The 17,799-nt window shown below is 41.4% G+C and overlaps 5 protein-coding genes across 5 annotated transcripts; 2 read left to right on the top strand and 3 right to left on the bottom strand.

Annotated features, from left to right (window-relative positions):
• Positions 1-113: 113 nt before the first annotated feature.
• FOA43_002783 (uncharacterized protein) lies at positions 114-2,176 on the bottom strand (the record flags this gene model as incomplete). Its single annotated transcript, XM_038923066.1, has 2 exons — positions 114-1,645; positions 1,924-2,176. The coding sequence occupies 2 exons, from the start codon at positions 2,174-2,176 to the stop codon at positions 114-116; spliced, it is 1,785 nt and encodes a 594-aa protein (XP_038778994.1).
• A 214-nt stretch (positions 2,177-2,390) lies between these two features.
• On the bottom strand, positions 2,391-4,725 carry FOA43_002784 (uncharacterized protein; the record flags this gene model as incomplete). The annotated part of the gene is made up of 2 exons (XM_038923067.1): positions 2,391-4,653; positions 4,715-4,725. 2 exons carry the CDS (start codon positions 4,723-4,725, stop codon positions 2,391-2,393), a joined length of 2,274 nt encoding a protein of 757 aa, XP_038778995.1.
• Positions 4,726-7,023: 2,298 nt separating this feature from the next.
• Positions 7,024-10,044, top strand: FOA43_002785 (uncharacterized protein; the record flags this gene model as incomplete). The annotated part of the gene is made up of 1 exon (XM_038923068.1): positions 7,024-10,044. The coding sequence occupies one exon, from the start codon at positions 7,024-7,026 to the stop codon at positions 10,042-10,044; it is 3,021 nt and encodes a 1,006-aa protein (XP_038778996.1).
• A 48-nt stretch (positions 10,045-10,092) lies between these two features.
• FOA43_002786 (uncharacterized protein) lies at positions 10,093-13,404 on the bottom strand (the record flags this gene model as incomplete). Its single annotated transcript, XM_038923069.1, has 2 exons — positions 10,093-13,319; positions 13,398-13,404. 2 exons carry the CDS (start codon positions 13,402-13,404, stop codon positions 10,093-10,095), a joined length of 3,234 nt encoding a protein of 1,077 aa, XP_038778997.1.
• Positions 13,405-14,631: 1,227 nt separating this feature from the next.
• On the top strand, positions 14,632-17,781 carry FOA43_002787 (uncharacterized protein; the record flags this gene model as incomplete). Its single annotated transcript, XM_038923070.1, has 1 exon — positions 14,632-17,781. The coding sequence occupies one exon, from the start codon at positions 14,632-14,634 to the stop codon at positions 17,779-17,781; it is 3,150 nt and encodes a 1,049-aa protein (XP_038778998.1).
• Between the last annotated feature and the right edge of the window lie 18 nt (positions 17,782-17,799).

Genomic DNA, 17,799 nt, shown 5'->3' on the forward strand with positions numbered 1-17,799 from the left:
AATCAAGACTCGATATAGTCTTATTCCTTGTAATCGACGGGTCGAATCTACAAAATCCATTTTAGTATATTCATTAAATGCACTACTAGTTAAGTCAGCAGATCTGACTGCTACTACTCCTGCTGCCGCTCCTGTAAAATCTGCTCATCAAATATCTCCTCGGGATTGGTCTGAAGCCTCTTCCAACTTGTAATGCTGTATCTTTCGTTATCTATTTCAAATACCCTCAATCTTCTCGTAGTTCCTCCATATCCAGCGTATCCTCCTTCTCCACCTCCTCCTCCGTAGCAAAGCCATACACCATTATAATCAAGGCAATAATCATTGCAATGATCGTGACCAACAGACACTACAGAAACTCCTATCTCCTTAAACAATTCAAACATATGTGAGTTATAGATGGGAGCAGTACACCCTTCCTTGTACTGGCCCACCATTGGTCTTGCCTGGCCATGTTCATTCTTGTATTCACGATATTCCGGTAATGGGATATGAAAGAATCCCATTGCCATTGGAATATCCCCCCATAACTTCGTCTCGTTTTCATATTCCATCCTCACAAACTCTTTCTGATCCTCTTTTATATAATCGTACCCTGGAACCTTTGAATGTGTATACGAATGGGAGTCTAACAGGTATAGTATAAGGTCCTTATTTTCGGTGTCTTTATCACTCGTAACTGTTAGGTGATAATTACCCACTCCACTAATTTCTTCGGGCCCTGCCTTAGATATGGAGTAAGGAAGTGTATCTAGAAGCTGATAGATCTGCTCTCGACTCAACGAACCTTCCGAGTCGTGGTTTCCCATCACCATAGCATACGGAATTTTACGATCTATTACAGGCTTTACGGCTTTGAAAATGGCCGTCTCAAAGTCTTTGGACTCGCTTCCAAATACTTGGTCACCTGTGAATATCACAAAGTTGGGTTTTTCAAGGTCTAAAACCCTTTCCACAAACTGTATCGTTTTCAGATCTCCTAAGCATTTGTTCTTCTGTCTATTTTCAATATCGGGCCATGGATCTCTACAACGACCAAATCCAGCCACAAGATGAATATCCGCTATCTGAAGAATTTTGAACTTGTGATCTACAAAGCTAAGCGATGTTGTACGTTGAACAGGCTCTTTCTTTCTTCCTTTTCTTACTGTCAAATAGCACTCTGTGTCATATATATGCCAGTCTTTCTTCAATCGAGACTCTTCTGTTAATTCTTCATTCTCCAGATGTTTTCCAGAAACCTTCAATGATTGTTCAATCAAATCCCATCCCTGTCTGGGCTCTACTGCCATTCTGCCAAACAAAACATCCATCCCCGTAATGCTTTCCGTATCAATATAAGCATCTTTCTTGATCCACATTCCATATCCAACATTTTTCCACGATTTATCCTTCAGTTTATCACCTACTCTCACCTCATTAACCACATGGATGTCCAATTTGGCAGCTTTTTGTGTATTCGCAGTTCTATAATCCATAAACACCTTCTTGTACCACTTGCTCCCAAGCAAAATATCCTTCGGCACTCTGGTCCACGATGATCCATCATCCAATGTGAGCCTACAACGAGGGATTTTCCCTAATATGCTGTAGCACGTGGATAATCGAACATCGGTGACTACACGATCCACTATCGGTCTGTCCACTATTAAGGGATACGGAGAAGAATATACGCCCCCTCGTATAACCACGAACGTCAGCACTGACGCAGCGATCAATAAGTAGAAAATGGCCCTCTTAATAACCCTACTAAGGCCAAATGGGCGTAATCGAATCATGGTCAAAGAACAAAATACAGAGGATAGTCTAACAAAATGACATCGCTTCGCTTCGATCAAATTAACCTTATACAAAAATTACTTAGGCCCCATGTTATTTTTCCTTCTTTGATACACTCCCATTTTTTATTCCGTCACTGTGTACCAGGACGATGATCTCCAGTCTCTAGCAATCCTCCCGCGTTGTTCTTGACTCTTGGTCGAACGCTATGAGGCTTTCTGAGTCGAACATCGTCCAAATCGATCAACTTATCACCTATTTTGGCCTTAAGTCCCTCCATTCCGGCGAATGGGTCCTCTCTGTCCTCTCTGTCGTGTTTGGCCTGTTTGGTCTCTTTGTTTTGTTTAGATTGCAACACGTCCTTCTTCTCATTGACATTCAAACTTGGTTTGGACATTATCACTGCAATATAAAGTATTATTATAAAGGCGAAAAGGAGCATTTGCAAATCAATGAGTCACTAAGAACATAAAGAGTGTATGTAGACCTGTGAACTTTACCTTCAACAGGCTTAGTTTATATAGTCAAGCCTCGATTGCGGGGCGTCTAAAGAGAGGACCAAAAAAAAAAATACTATGTATTGATTATATAAGCGCATGGTGGTTGCTCTCTTACTTCCTCTGCTTCTCCCTCATATTGAACAGCGGTTTAAAAAATGGATGCTTCAACAAATTGGTGGCACTGACCCTCTTCCTGTAGTCAGTTTCGAATGCCAGATCTAAGAAATCCCGGGCAGAATCACTGCATCCTGATGGATACTTTGGTAAAGTCAGTGTGCCAATCCTGAAAATAGCCTGCATCTGCGAAAATTCAGGATATGGATGTTTGGCTGTGAACATCTCAATAGCAAGGCATCCCGTAGACCAAATATCTGATTTCTCCGTAGATGCGACCTGTTTGACAACCTCGGGTGCCATCCAATAAACAGAACCTTGGAAAGACGCTCTTTTGCTCTGCTTTATCTGCTCTTCTTCAACAGGATCCACTTTATTTGAAGGTGTAATTCTCTTTGAGATTCCGAAATCTCCAATTTTCACAGTACCGTTGATATCTATCAAGATATTGGCTCCCTTAATATCTCTATGTATAATGCCGTTGTTGTGAAGGTATCTAACACCGATGAGAACCTGTGTCAGGAAGTTTCTAATCAACGGCTCTTCAAAAGGACCATACGTATGGAGCATAGAAGATACACTACCACCAGGAATATACTCAAGGAAAATATACATCTTGGAAGAATCGGAGGCTGATCCTAAGTACCTAACAATATTCTCGTGGTGAAGCTCCCTAAGAAGTTCCATTTCTCTTTTTAGTGCTGTCACCATTTTATTTTTAGAATCCTCTGATGATGTAGGTAAGTCAACTTCTTTAACTGCCATCAACTCTCCTGTAAGCCCATCCAAACCTAAGTACACAGATCCATACGAGCCTTGACCTATCTTTGACCCCTTATGCCAAATTGATGGGCCGTGGTTAAGCTCACTGGTCAGTATACTCATCACTGAAGAGGTTCTTGGTTCGTCCTCCGCATTTTCACTTAGGCTCATGTCTCCATATGCATCCATTAAATCTTCTGCCTCATATTCATCTTCATCAAGAAGCTTAATGAATGATGAAGTCCGTACATCCTCTTTTTTGATGGTACCAGTATCATCTACAGATGCTCGTGCTGACTTAAACGTACTGTTGCCTAGGTTGAGTGTTTTTGCAACATCTTCCTCTTTCTTTTCCTCTTCTTCCTCTTCTCCTTCCTCTTCTTTCTCTTCTTCCTCTTCCTCTTCTTCCTCCTCTATAGCATTACTATTCGATAGTAGAACATCCCCAACGGTTTGATTGATCCTCATTGCGTACCCTACTCCACTACTAAGAGCAGTTAAACCACTAGCAACCGACTCAGGTCGACTAATCATTGAGTAATTTGAGTAAATCGAGTTCCGTTTCATGCGACTGTTTCTTCTACTAATTTCTCCGTTAACCGGACTCTGACGAGCTTGTTGTTGAAGAACTCGGCTGCCATACATGGAGAGTCTATATGAATTACGCATCACTTTCTTCAACTCGGTGGGGCCTACTTCTGGAAAATACTCTCCCAAATTTGTCGAAATAAGCTGACTAGGAGGTCTCTGTCCGATCATATTTCTCATAATCATGGAGCTTCTCTGGTTCTGTTCAGCACTGGATGTCTCACTCTTTGCTATTATTTCATTCGACTTCTCTATAGCGGCCTGTGACGGCGCTTCACCAGTTCGGCAAAAGATAATCCGGCTTTTTTCCTCTCTTCCGGGTGAGTTGCACACTGTAGCCAGCTCAATATTGAACATCAAGTGTACAGAATTTGACTTATCTCGATAGTATGTAGACCATTCGTCCGCTATTAGCGGCCCCGATGTCGTCGTTTGTTGTAAAATATTTCTTTTGATGGCCGATGATGTATAACAGTCAGTGATATCCACTCTATAGTCTTGTCCATCTTGAGTAATCACCGTAATCTCATTGTGCAATGAATAGTTATTTTGTGAATCATTTTGCTGCTGCTGCCCTGCTTTCTGATGTTTCCTCTGTCTTCTTTCCTCTCTATTATTATTTATCTTGACACCAATATCATCGTCGACGCCAGTAAGTGCAGAGTATGCCACTTTAATAGCCTCGACAAGTTCATGCATCGGCACCTTGGATCGAATTTTTTCAATGTTTAGTAATGATATGAGAATCTGAACCCTCAGACGATCACCTACTTTGGTGACTCCAAGCTCTTTTAATGCAGGCCTGTCCATCGATGATAAGAGCTCAATATTGATATCATTTTTTTCAAATAGTTCATAGTATTGGTCGCATTCCATAGATCGAAGCAAATCCAGTAGTTGAATCTTGTCACTATTGTCTTTTGTTGTTAGTATCCTGTATTGCTTTCATATTACTTCAGTTAAATACTTACGCTTCATTCATATTTGACTATGCTATAACTATATAAAATTGTATCTGTTCCATATCATTCCTCTTTGGGACGCTATAATATCTAGAGATATTTTTATCTCGTCTCCAAGTGCGGCTTAGATATCACTGCCCTAGTAGGCTGGGGAATCGCTGGGGGACCTCACGTTTCTATTTACTGTCGATACATCCTTTTAAGGATTTTCTCTGTTGCAGTATTCTTCCCTAGTTCACTGGCAAGCTCAGTTGTGTCTTTAAGTTGCGACAGAAGAACTTGCTGGTGGATTTGTCTCATTTCTTGAAACTGATCTATGATTTGTTTGGCTGTAATTATTTTGGCTCTATTTTTGCTACCATTTTCGCTCAAAACCTGAGAGAATTCATGGAGAAGGCTAATAGATCTGAGCACCATTAACAGTCCATAGTTTTTGAAGAATCTGATAAAAGTACTCAATTCTGATATGATCCGTATTTGTTGGTCATTATCTTGTTCCGAAGTCCTGGATTTATTTCGGCTACTCTCCAAAATCCTTTTAATGTACTCCTTTAAAAGCTTGTTTCGAGGCTGTAAGGAAACCTCAAATTTAATTACCCTCTCCTTGATCTGCTCCTCCTGTCTCTGTGTTTTTTCCATAAAAAGCTGATAGGTGGAGTGAATGGAATTTTTCAAGAAGAGATCTGATCGTGGTGTTAATTGTTGTTCAGATCTCTCCTTCTCACCTTCATTAGGGATTTGTAAGTAGAAGTTGTCGAAAATAGTTGCCATCTTAAAATTCGATCCAAGTAGCTGTCCGACTTGATTCAATGTCTGTAGTGTCACCAGTTTTTTCTATTTTTTTAAACTCTACTAAAGAACTCTTAAGCCGATCCCGAAGAAAGAAGATTACCTGTCCTTCCAACGATATTCGACTGATTTCTTTCCATTTATACTTGTTGTGTTTTTTCCACGACAATGGTACTTCAAAAGAAGTCATCAAGTGCTCATTTCCCAGCACTCTTCTCTGTTCTTCTTTACTTGTTTCACGAACTTTAGCCCTAATTCTTACAATGAGATTAAGAATCCTAAGCTGTTCCGGCTCTCTGAAATTGAGGTTCTCTTCCAGAAAGTCCAATAACTCAATGAATGTATCGATTGGAGCTTTTAACGCAACCAGTAAAGATGAATAACCGTTTACCAGAAGCAAGCTCTGAATTGAATCAAACCATTCCTCAAGATTTTCATCATTTTGTTGCATACGTAGTACCATATTCTCACGTAGTGAATAGTGCGATACATAAGAAGGATACACTCTGAGTACTCGATTGAAGTAGTCGTCCACTGCAGCAAGATAATTGCCATCCATCGCTTCCAACTTGTTGATAAAAATTTGATTGACACCAATAAGAGTTTTTACATTTCCAAAGATGATTAATTTGTGGTAGTGGCTTGTCACTATCATATTTTGTTTCACATATTCATCAAACGACTCCTCCAATCCCTCAAGCAATTTAATGCTTCTCAGACCAGATCTGGCGATCTCAACAATTTTGAAGAGAAAAATAGGTATCTTTGAATTGTATTTGAGTTTTTTGCTGGGAACCTGAGGAAGCAACTTATGAGAGTACAGATCCTTTAAATCCTTCGAACTCTCCTTCGCGACCCAATTAGGAAATTGAGGAGCCGTATTCTCTTTATCCTCTTCATCAAATATCTTCTCATCAGATAACTGCAACCTTTGTTCCAGTATATTCTTATTGCTTAACTTTTTCGTTGCCTTTGTTCGTTCTTGAATCTTTTTTATCTCCTCTCCGTTATCTCCCCGTGAATAGTACCAAAGGGATTTGGAATAAGGATTGTGGATACCATTAAAAAAGCTTTCTGTGGAACACCTTCCTTTATGAAATACAGCAACAGGAATGTAGGGATTAAAATACTTTATTTCTTCGTTAATCGAATTTGGTGACTCGAACTCAGATGCTTGTTTGTCTTTTGAGTAGACTGATGATTGCGCAGACCAGTTGCTAAGCTGACGAAGATGCATACCAAATGAGGGCAAGAGGAAAAGCTAAAGATTCTTCTGCTTCATTTCGTATTTATGTTGCTTAATCTTCCCTTTATATCTCTGTCCATCATCTCCTCCGCAACTTGTCTAGATCATCTTTGCAGATCCATGGACTCAGCTGTGTTTCATATCGTATGTGGCTGAGTAAATGTTTTATGTGGCGGTGCCAGGTATAGATCTAGCGAGAGATATGTGAGAATTTAACAATCACATAATCACCGAGTCCCTCCCTCCCTCCTTTTGTGCTTTCTTCACCCACTTTTCTCATCAGATGTCACTCTCCTCGTGGAGGAAATTTCCCTTTTTTGATTGTGTGCCGATTCAGGACCCTAATTACGGCTCGAAGGAAGGAAAAGCCCTCTACTCAGATTCCTCGGTAAGTGCTATCTGCTCTACTCCGAAATACCTTGTTTTAGCATCCAAAGATGCCCTCATCAAATTCGCCGACTCCTCATTTCAATTGGTTAATAGCTTCACCGCTTATGATCCACTTTGGACCATTACAAAGATGTGTTATATCGATGCCGGGAGCAGTAATGCCCAAATGTTATGCTCTATAGCCGAGACACAAGGTCAGCCTCTCACTTTAAAACTCTGGAACATCAACACCTTGCTCAATTCCGATAAAACGAAACCAATTGATTACAATTCCGACTATTTGACGCTGTGTAAGGTCACAAATGGAGTAAATAACTATCCAATGACATGTTTTGCCAGTTCTGCTGACTTCTCCGTCTTGGCATTTGGCTTTGCCAACGGTACTGTCATCCTTGTCAGAGGGGATTTACTACATGACCGTGGTTCCAGACAAAGAATTGTGTATGAGAGTGAAGAACCAGTTACTGGCGTCCATTTTAGAGATGATACGCTTCTCTATGTGACTACGATATCCAAGATTATCACTGTTCCAACGTCTGGAAGGAACAAAGGAAAGCCTGAGAAAGTGCTAGAGGAACAGCAAGGTGCAGATATTAACTGTAGTGATCTTTTAATAAAGGGTGGTTTTAAAACGCTTGTTGTGGCCCGACAAGAATCTCTCCAGTTCTATAATTCAAGAGGAAGAACCAACAATTTTCTTCTGGAGGTGTCTAAGAAGAGATTACATGCTTTTGGAGATCGATATCTTCTTTTGGTGACATCAACAGATGCATTATTTGATGGTTCTTCCACTTTCTCCACGTATAGCATGATGGTGGTGGATACTGTTGGCAAGTTCTTGGCTTTTAGTCGGACCATAGCGAGCACTGCCATTGAGGTGTTTTCTTTATGGAACGATCTATACGTGTTTACATCTGATGGTGTTTTGTACCGGTTACACGAGAAGCCTATATTGGAAAAACTCGATATCTTAGTCCAAAGAGATCTTTTCCCTACCGCCCTTAAACTGGCGGGAGAAGGCGAGATAGACGACACAGTAGTAATGAAGATCCAGCAGCAATATGGTGACTATTTATATGCAAGGGATGAGTACGCAGAAGCTATGGAACATTATGTGCAATGCGTCAACTTGGGGAAGACCAGTGAGGTTATTCAAAAGTATAAGGAGAGCTCTAAAATTCCTTATTTGACGAAGTATTTGTGCAAGCTCATAGATTTGGGTAAATCCACTTCCGACCACGTGACGCTACTTTTCTCCTCCTATTGCAAGCTGAAGCAGGATGATATGATTCGTAGTTTTGTTGAGAATACAGACGTCAATGAGGACTTTGAAGTTATCAATCCACATAGGAGCTTTGACATGATGGCAGTCATCAATCTATGCCGTCAAAGTAAGTACTACCAATTGGCGGCTTTCATTGCCAAGAAGTTTAATTTACCCTCTGTTGTTGTGGATATACAGCTGAACGATTTAAAAAGTCCCAAGAACACCATGAAATACATCAAGGGGCTTGCCATTGATGATCTCTTGCGTGTACTATTGTCTAATGTGAAAAGTTTGCTAGATAAACTTCCCAATGACACCACACAGCTTCTCATCGAGGTATTCACTGGCCTCTATAAGCCTGATCCTTCTTTTGATATCGATCAAGTTTCCATCTATTCAGCGGGCAATTCGTCATCTAAAAGTTCTGAATCTCCTATTCTAAACTCCTACAGGCAGTTTGTTGCATTTATGAATTCTGGTTCTAAAGAGGATGGTAGTAATTCAACTTTGCTTTCCCAAGACAAGCCTCCTACCTATCTTCCTCCTCGTCCCAAAATTATCTTTCAGCACTTTGTCAACCATCCTAACGAGTTGGTCATCTTCTTGGAAGCATGTATTGAAAGTTATGAGAAGTTTGGAGGTAACGAGAAAGATAAGAAGGATATTATGACGGCTTTATACGAGATGTATCTTACACTTGCATTGGACAGTCAATCCCCAGACGAAAAAGATCAGTGGGAATCAAAGGCCAAAGGCTTATTGAAGACCATCCAAAACGAAAACGGTTGGACATTGGAGGAAAAAACTGGATTATTATTACTTTCTTCTGTGTCTGAATTCAATGAGGGTGAAATTCTGATACGAGAGGCTGCAGATGAATCTTCTGAGGGATTTGGATTGGACCTTTTCCGCTCGGCGGTCATGTCGGAACATTACAATCAGTCATACAATATTATAGAGAGGTTTGGAGAAAAGGAACCTGATTTATACAGACTTGGATTGTCAATATATACGTCTGACGAAGTGGTCTACAAAACTATCGGTGAAGAGAGAATTATAACGTTGATAAAGAAGCTCGAAAGTGCAAAGCTTATGACTCCTCTTGAGCTAATCAAACAACTCAGCCTTAACAGTAACGGCTTTGTCAAATTGGGACTTGTAAAGCAGTATCTTCTCAGCTACATCAAACGCCAGAAGCTGGAAATCAATAACAATGCCAAGTTGATTGAGTTTTATAAGAAAGATTCCAAAAAAATAGAAAAGGATGTGGACAACTTGATCCATAAGAATCAGACTGTCAACCAAACGAAGTGTGCCAGTTGTGGTCAACCGTTGAGCTTCCCTATAGTTCACTTTAAATGCTCCCATTCCTTCCATGAGCACTGTCTCCTAACCTCAAATGGCCAGCAGCAGGACGGAGTCGGAGACTCTAACTATATTGTCTGTCCGCGTTGCTCCTCGGAGCTTGATGCAATGACCGTCCTGAAGAAACAGCAAGAAGAGGTGGGAAATAATAACGATTTATTTAAAGCCAGCTTGGAGGGAAGCAGTGATAGATTTAAGGTAATGATGGGATTCTTGGGCAGAGGAGCCATGCAGCCCACCAGCATTGTATATGAAGGCTCAGAACCAACCACTACTGATTAACCTTATCAATTTTGTTCAGCAAAGTATTAAGAATACACGAAGGTTTTATTAAACTATTTTCTCAAGAATGCTTGGCTTTTTATCGTACGCGGCTCTGCATTTAGCAATAATCTCTTTAGTAGTGAAACCATCCTTTGAAGGAGCAATGGCATCCAGGCCAGCCTTCTTGTATAGTTTCAAGAGATCTGTGGGGATGATACTCAAATCATCATGGTTCTCGATCATCGTATTGACCACTTCAATAGCCAAGAAGTGATTTTCTCCGTTTGGAATCAAATCAGCAGAGTCTGGCATTTTGTTGGTGATTTTAGGCCTCGAATACAAGATGTTTGGAGTCAGAACGGTTGCCAAGTTATGAATATCCATCTTAGAGCCCGTCTCTTCGTCGATGTGGCTGAATGTGGCTACCCAATTAAGGAATGAAAGAAGCACCTCGGTAAGATCTCTGTAAACTTTGGGCAGCATGCAGTAAGCAAGCTTGAGAATTTTATCTCGTTTCTTGGGCTCTTCCGCAAACTTCTGTGATAATATAAACACGTCATAGAGCTTGAACGTGAGCAGCGGATTTGGAAGACCACGTGCAAACTTTTTGAGCAAAGCTGCTAACTGAATAGCATTTTCGCTGTATAAATCTGGTACTGCATCTGGATGCTCATCGATAGATGTCATAAGTTTCTTTAACCGTCTAATATTGCCGTTGAGCCGGAAAACACCCTCTGCGCTCAAATCCTTCGTATGCATGGCATTGATGAGTTCGTCCACAAGCGTTGGAATCCGTAATTTTTCTGGCCCAATACCCAAATCACTATCAATACCGTATTTCACCGCCACTGCTTCCAATGGAACTCCAAATACTTTGTGGAGGTCATTGTAAGAGTTTTTCTTCGAACTTCCGAATATTTTACCCCAAAATGATGGATTTTTGCGAATATCAATAAACGACAAGCAATCTTCAAGCGTTAGTTCGTCACCCAGGATCTTGTGAAGCGAAAAGGCCGCCACATGACGCATATAGTCATGCTGTATGGGGGTTAGTTCCGAGAATCTCTTATCATGTGATCCTGAAACAGCCGAAGCTGACAAATGAGCTGATACTGTTGCAGCCACCGCCACTCCGTCACTCTTAACATTAGAAACGAAAGGTTTAGGATAGTCAGATGCTATGACTGTTACTGTAGAGTTTTCAGCCTCTGTGGTCAACATACTACTCTGGATCGATGAATCTCTACTCCTTGCTTCATTCAAAGGAATGCTGATAGTACTAGGAACATCACTAATCCGTTTTTGAACGGATTTCGATGCAGGTATAGTTGAGGCTGCCGTCTCATAGTTCCTCTTCTGGAATCTGAAGGCATTTGGTCTGTACTCACGAGCCTGCTCAGATGAAACAATTCTCGGAATGTCGTCCAATGTAAGTCCTTTCTCGTTCTTCAACAAATTCGAAGTCTCGTCTAGGTTCACGTTTGTAGGCTTAGCATTCATAGGCACATCTTCTATCCGAAGTCTCTTGGAACCTTTGCGGCCTAATGACCTGTTCTTTTTCAAGAACATGGTTGAATGCGCAGATATAATGCTATTGGTTCTAGAATCTGAGTCGCGTATCTCTCTAATGCTATGAGAAGCTGCTCCAGGAATATAATTTTTGGGAGTTCTATTTCCAGGTGCTTCTTCGCTCTTATTAACTTCCTCCTCTTCTGGAAGTTCTGGAATAATATTTCTATCATCTGCTTCCTCTTGATCCGCTACGAAACCCTCAGGGGCTTCCAAAATGATCGATTTACGGATCTCATTAGTAGCATTGCCAATCTTTCTGTTTTGTCTCAAAGAGCGCATGCGCTTAATATCGGATACCTGCAGAGAGTATCTGTCATTAGGCTGTAGGCCTGCATCCTTACCGTGCTTTTCGATAAGTCCCCGCTTTTGCATCGCGTACTTAGATCTAACTAATGCAATTTTCAGCAAGTAAACCAACTGTGAATATTTTGACACTTCGTGGAACCCTGTCATTGCATCGACATCTTCGGAGGCGCAGCTTTCGCACAAAATGCTACTTTTACCTCTATTAAATGCCAACTCATTGATAACTGACGAATTCGCTAGAGACTTACCACATTTTGAACATCTCAGGCATTCTGGATGCCACCTCATCTCATCAAATTGAAAGCAGCGTGCCTCAATGCTCTTGCCGCACTCCGAACATTGATCCTTTGCCTTTGCTGATATTTCCAAATTGGGAAACACGTCTTTCGGCACTAAGTCGTGAACAGAAACCTCCCGCAAATATTTGTCAGTAGCCAATGTGGACTTTGTAAGTCTGTTGTACTCGAGTGCATGCATCAACGAATTTCTTGAAATAAGCTTAATGTAATGAGCCATGGTAGAAATGAGTGAAAGTAACTCCCGAGAGTACTTGGACGTGGCAAGTTTTGTCTTGGTAGTATCTCTGAGAAAAGTTAGATAAGACATCAGCTTGGAAGACAAACTACGAGGTTCTTTGGTAAGCGCAGACAAGCTGCGATAACGGTCTGAGTCATAGTCAATCTGGATGTGGCAACTGTTAGCGTAGTCATTGAGGACATTAATTCCCTTAAATAAACAATCAATTTTCAGCACCAGCTTACCTGCTGCAAGTAACCCTTGTAGTTTATCGTCAATTGTGGCAGAGTGAAGCATATCTGAAATGCAAGCAGCACAGGATTCCTCAAACTCCGAGAGTGTCATCCAAATAAACATCATCATTTGCTCCAGCCGATGTTCAACCTCAAAAAGGATCTTAGGAGTCATTACCTTTTCATCAGCCTTTGCGATTTCTATCAGACTTGCTGGTAGGTTATCAAGACCAATACAGTCAACCGTGACATCAACACCCCAAAACTTGTGGATCATAAAGCACTCCGGATGCCATTGCTGCTCTTTACCTCCTCGATGCATCTCCACGTATTGTTTAAGAATGGCGGACTTACAAGATTCGCAATGTGCCGCGTATATGCGGGAGTAATGATAATGGCAGTAAATTTGTCCCTCGTGTTCATAGTAATCCTCTGTTTCAAACACTTTGTGGCATATCTCACAATAGAAATGCTCAGGATGATACTTACGCCCAACTGCTGTAATATAGGAGCCTCTTATGGCCTTGTTGCAAGTAAAACATATTAAGTCTATCCGTCTGAAATAATCGTATTCACATAAAGGTACTTGAATTAGCTTTGTGGTAGTATTGGGCACACCGGGTTTGATTGGATCGGTGTCTGTTCCTGCATTCGACGCAGGAACTTCTATTTCTTCAGCAAAAAACTTGCCTGAGCATGGTTTGCCGCAGTCATAACAACAAAAGCAATCTATGTGGTATGTACGATCCATAGCCCGGACTAGTGTGCCAATTATAGATTTACCGCAAGCGTAGCAGTACTTCGGTCCTTTATGTTTCTGAGTATCGAAGGCACAGGAAGGTGATGTATGTTGACGATTATGAGTGGCTGTTTGCGGGGACGAAACCTGTTGCCGCGGCAGTTTGGAAAGAGTTGAAGGTTGTGTAAAATTCTGGCGATTGTTTCGATGGCTATCTGGAGGGACGTTTGGACTGCCGATTGAAGGGACGTTTGAACTACCAATTGGAAGCACGTTTGGGGGGACGTTTGGACTACCAATTGGAAGCACGTTTGGAGGGACGTTTGGACTGCCAATTGGAAGGACGTTTGGGGGGACGTTTGGACTGCCAATTGGACCGCCAATTGGACGAGTATTCGAATACACCTTTGGACCTCTGTTTGAGCCAATATTTGGCACACCATTTGGTACACCATTCTCACGACCAGAGGGATCAATCCTAATAGAATGACCAGCAGAAGGCCGATGACTATGTCCTACAAAAGAAGAGATCATAGAATTTGGTGTTCCACTTGGATTAGTAGCGGCCAAAGTGGTGGTGTTACCTGAACTTGCAGTTGCACCCTTTTTGAGGCTAGATGGCCCTAGAGGAGGTATGTATCTCTGCCATTCGGCAGGTGATGAGGGCATACTTTTGTTTTTGTGTGATTTGTGGGAAACCGTTGGAGAGTTAAACCCAGATGGAGAAGTAGGAGTTCCGGAAGAGGCCTTCCTATATGAGATCCCCTGGGACGAAGAGCTTTGTTGTGATGACATGTGATCAGGACAAGTACGCGACAATGATAAATGAACGTGCAATGTCGGCAATATTCACGGGTGTCTTATACACCAGTTACACAACAGGTGATGAGTTATTGATCAATCAGTCAATGAACGACCACGGGCAAACTAAATATGAATGTTAATACAAAGGAGCTACATCTTCTTTTGTGACGAAGTTTGATTCAGCATATTTTTCTGAGTGGTTTCTCTTTTTTTTTTTCTCTCTTTTTGTCTTTTCGCGTATTCACTCTTTTACTTATATATGAGTCAATCGACGTGTGGGTATAGGTCGGCCTCAGTATACTATAGGAGATCGGATCAATGTCGGGCCATAGGGAAGTTTGTTCGTCTGTTCGTCTGTTCATCTTTCAGGACAGACCAGTCATCCAGCTGCTTCTCGGAGGCACAATATCGGAATAATTTTTAGTTTGTGGAACTATGGTTCCCTCATTGACCACGGATCTGGGTGAAGGAAAGCTGTCCGGGAGTAGAGACAGTGAAATAAGAACAGATCTGAATGCCACGCAGACTGTGGGTAATACATCTATTATATCCACTGCGAATAGTGTAGTTTCCACGGATACGATGGATAGTACCGATACGACGGATACTCTGAGCGCTATGAACAGCAGTAAACAGTTCTCTCCGCCAAGTGTGCCTATTCCAGCTGAGACCACTTTCCCGATGAAATCTTCCAGCAGGAAGCCCACAAAGAAACGAAAATATTCCAGAAGTGGGTGTCTGGAATGCAAGAGACGGAAGATAAAATGTGATGAAAAGAAACCAGAATGCTGGAACTGCCGCCGTTTAAACAAGGTATGTACCTACGAGAATTTGGTCAAGTTCAATAGAGCCCGAAGCTTCACGGTCAATAGGAGTAAGCTCGTTAACTTCCCCGTAAGTGCAATTGAAGGCAGTCTCTCCTCGGCTTCTCGTTTGAATAATTCCTCTACGGTTCCTCCATCAACTACTTCTTCGGTCGCCAGCTCCAGTGAACCATTTCTAGAGAGGCCATCTATACTGGTTAGGGATTCTTCTCGACAGATACCGCAGAGCAATAATCCTTCAACGTTTCAACTGCCTGATCCTTCACAGATGGTGTTTAATAATCCTATCATTCCGGTGGGTGAGCAGAATCAGATAAACGAGAATCTTCTTAACGGTGCCAGTAATGTCATTTCCGATTTAAACGACATGATTCAGCATTTTGGGTTTGACTTCGGAACCTACAGCCAACATTTTGATAATAATATGTTTCCAGCTCAGCGTGGCAGTTGTAGGAACAGTGTTCCAGAAATTTCTCCTGTCCCAGCCTCCTATCCTTCAGAAAATGTGGTTTCTAATTCTCCGAAATCCGATGAGAACTATGTGAAACGGTTGACGAAGACCAAGGTAGACTCTCCCGTTAGGGAGGAATCACAGGATGAGTGCTTTGCTGCATCTTCAGCTTCTGTGAATTCAATGGCTTTACTAGCCTCTGTAGCGGATGATTCCACTTATATTATTAAGTCGCCAACTACCCCTTCTACCTCAGCCGCTTCTACCTCAGCCGCTTCTACCTCAACCACTTCAAGTTCATCCTTGGTCGCATACCCTTCCCCTCCCCTTTTTATTTTGATGTCAGATTCTCCCAGTCGCTTTGAGTACCTTCACGTGCTCAATAATACTATCAATATAAGTGATCTTGTCTCGCTGGCTAAGTTCTTCAACTGGAAATTGACCTCGTTACACATCAACTACCTCAAAATATTTGTCACAAAGATCCACATGAATTTCCTTCCATTTACAACCTCCTTTCTTAACAACGCTTATATTAGTTGTTTTCTTTCGCAGGCTAAACCTGCCCCACATCTTCTTTTTGCACTTTTGGCCATCGCTGCCAAATATAAAATGTATCAAGTTGCTAGAACCATCACTGATGGGGACTCTCAACGCGAGAAGCTAACGTATCATAGAAAGTTTAGATCCTACTACCTTTCTTCTTGCTTAAAATCATTGAGTACTATTATGCATTCTAAACCTCAAATTTTTGGTAATATTGAGTCTTTGCTTCTCACTATCTTAGTTTTAGCATCAGACTGCTCTGGAAATAAAGGTTCTGAGTGGAGAGCTCATTTGAAAGGTGCCAAGGATTTACTTCTCAAGTACTGCAAGTTTAGACCGATGTCTTTAGCCTTAGTCATTGTCTGGCTTTGGTTTTATTCCATGGAGACTCTTGCTGGTCTTACAGCCTATAACGGTGGTACCATTCACGATTTTGACGAGTTACAAGACTTTTTGGAGGTTATTAAGAGTACAAATTCCAATGTTGGTATGGCATTAAAGAAGTTTGGTTTTTTATTTGGTGGTTATCATGTAGATAATTTGGATAATCCCATATTGCAGAAGACAGATATTGTCCCTGTTACTGATAAATCAGAATCGGATGGTCCCAAAGGTGCACCTAACGAGTGTGATGCTGACGAAAATTATATCGTTGTTGATGGCCATAGGATTAAAAAGTTGGTCAACTATGACCTCTATATTGGATATAATGATGATGTCATCGATATTATTAACGATATAGTGGTTGCAGTTGAAAGTTTGAGGAAGTTTTCTACCAAACAGTTTGATTCTCGTATCAATGATGTCCTCAATTCTTGTGGTAACGTCCGAAACGAGTACTTAGTCAGTCTAGTGGCCAAGATCTCTAAGGCTCGCTCATTCACCATCGTGGGCAACAAAGCCCCCTTCAGAATTCTAATACAATCGCCCTACCATCCTTTGAATACTAAAGGTTACCACTATAACAATCCTACCGGTGTCAATGTTGTGTTATCCGGCTATATTCATAACACTAACAAAAATACCTGCTCCAATGATGATAACAAAAACTGGTACAGTTGGTTTGACCTTTCTCAGCAGCTATATGTTGACGCCACGTTGCTAAAGGTGTTAACAGGTCCGCACTTCTTTTCAGAAGAAGGATTATCTATCAAGAGCTCTTTGGTTCAAGGTGTCGTGGAGAGAATGATGTCTGGATTGCATTGTTTAATTACGTATAGAGATAGTGTGAGCGATGAAAATCTGGAAAGCCTTAGGGTCTACTATAATGAGCCCGAAGGAAGTAACGATGATGAAAGCAATGATCCTGAGAATGAATCAGCTGACGATGTGAATGACAGTGAAAACAGCAGTGGATTAATCTCTGACTTCGAAACTACGAATGATGATGCACCCGAACGTCTTCATATAAAAGAAGAATACGAGTTGCGGAATGATAGAGATATCCGTGGTGGGAACAAGCGCTTCAAAGTATGTTTAGGAAAACAGGAGATTCAGTTTGAAAAGTATCTTTATTATCAGTTTGATAATCGCTTAGTCATGGTGCAGTGGCCTCTCTTTATGTGTGGGCTGTGTTGCATAGAACCGAAACAAAAGTTGATCATTGACTGTTGCTTCAATGCCCTGATGAGTCTTGGGGTGGGTTCAAGTAAAATCATGTTGACTCGTTTGGTCAAAGTTTGGACACTGCAGAAACGGGGTAAGTTCGACTACAGTAGTCAGCATCTCTTCGACAATGAAGATGATTCTGTGCCATTCACCTAATATACATTAATAATACAT

The sequence above is a fragment of the Brettanomyces nanus genome, chromosome 3 (assembly GCF_011074865.1).
Source record: "Brettanomyces nanus chromosome 3, complete sequence".
NCBI lineage: Eukaryota > Fungi > Ascomycota > Pichiomycetes > Pichiales > Pichiaceae > Brettanomyces > Brettanomyces nanus.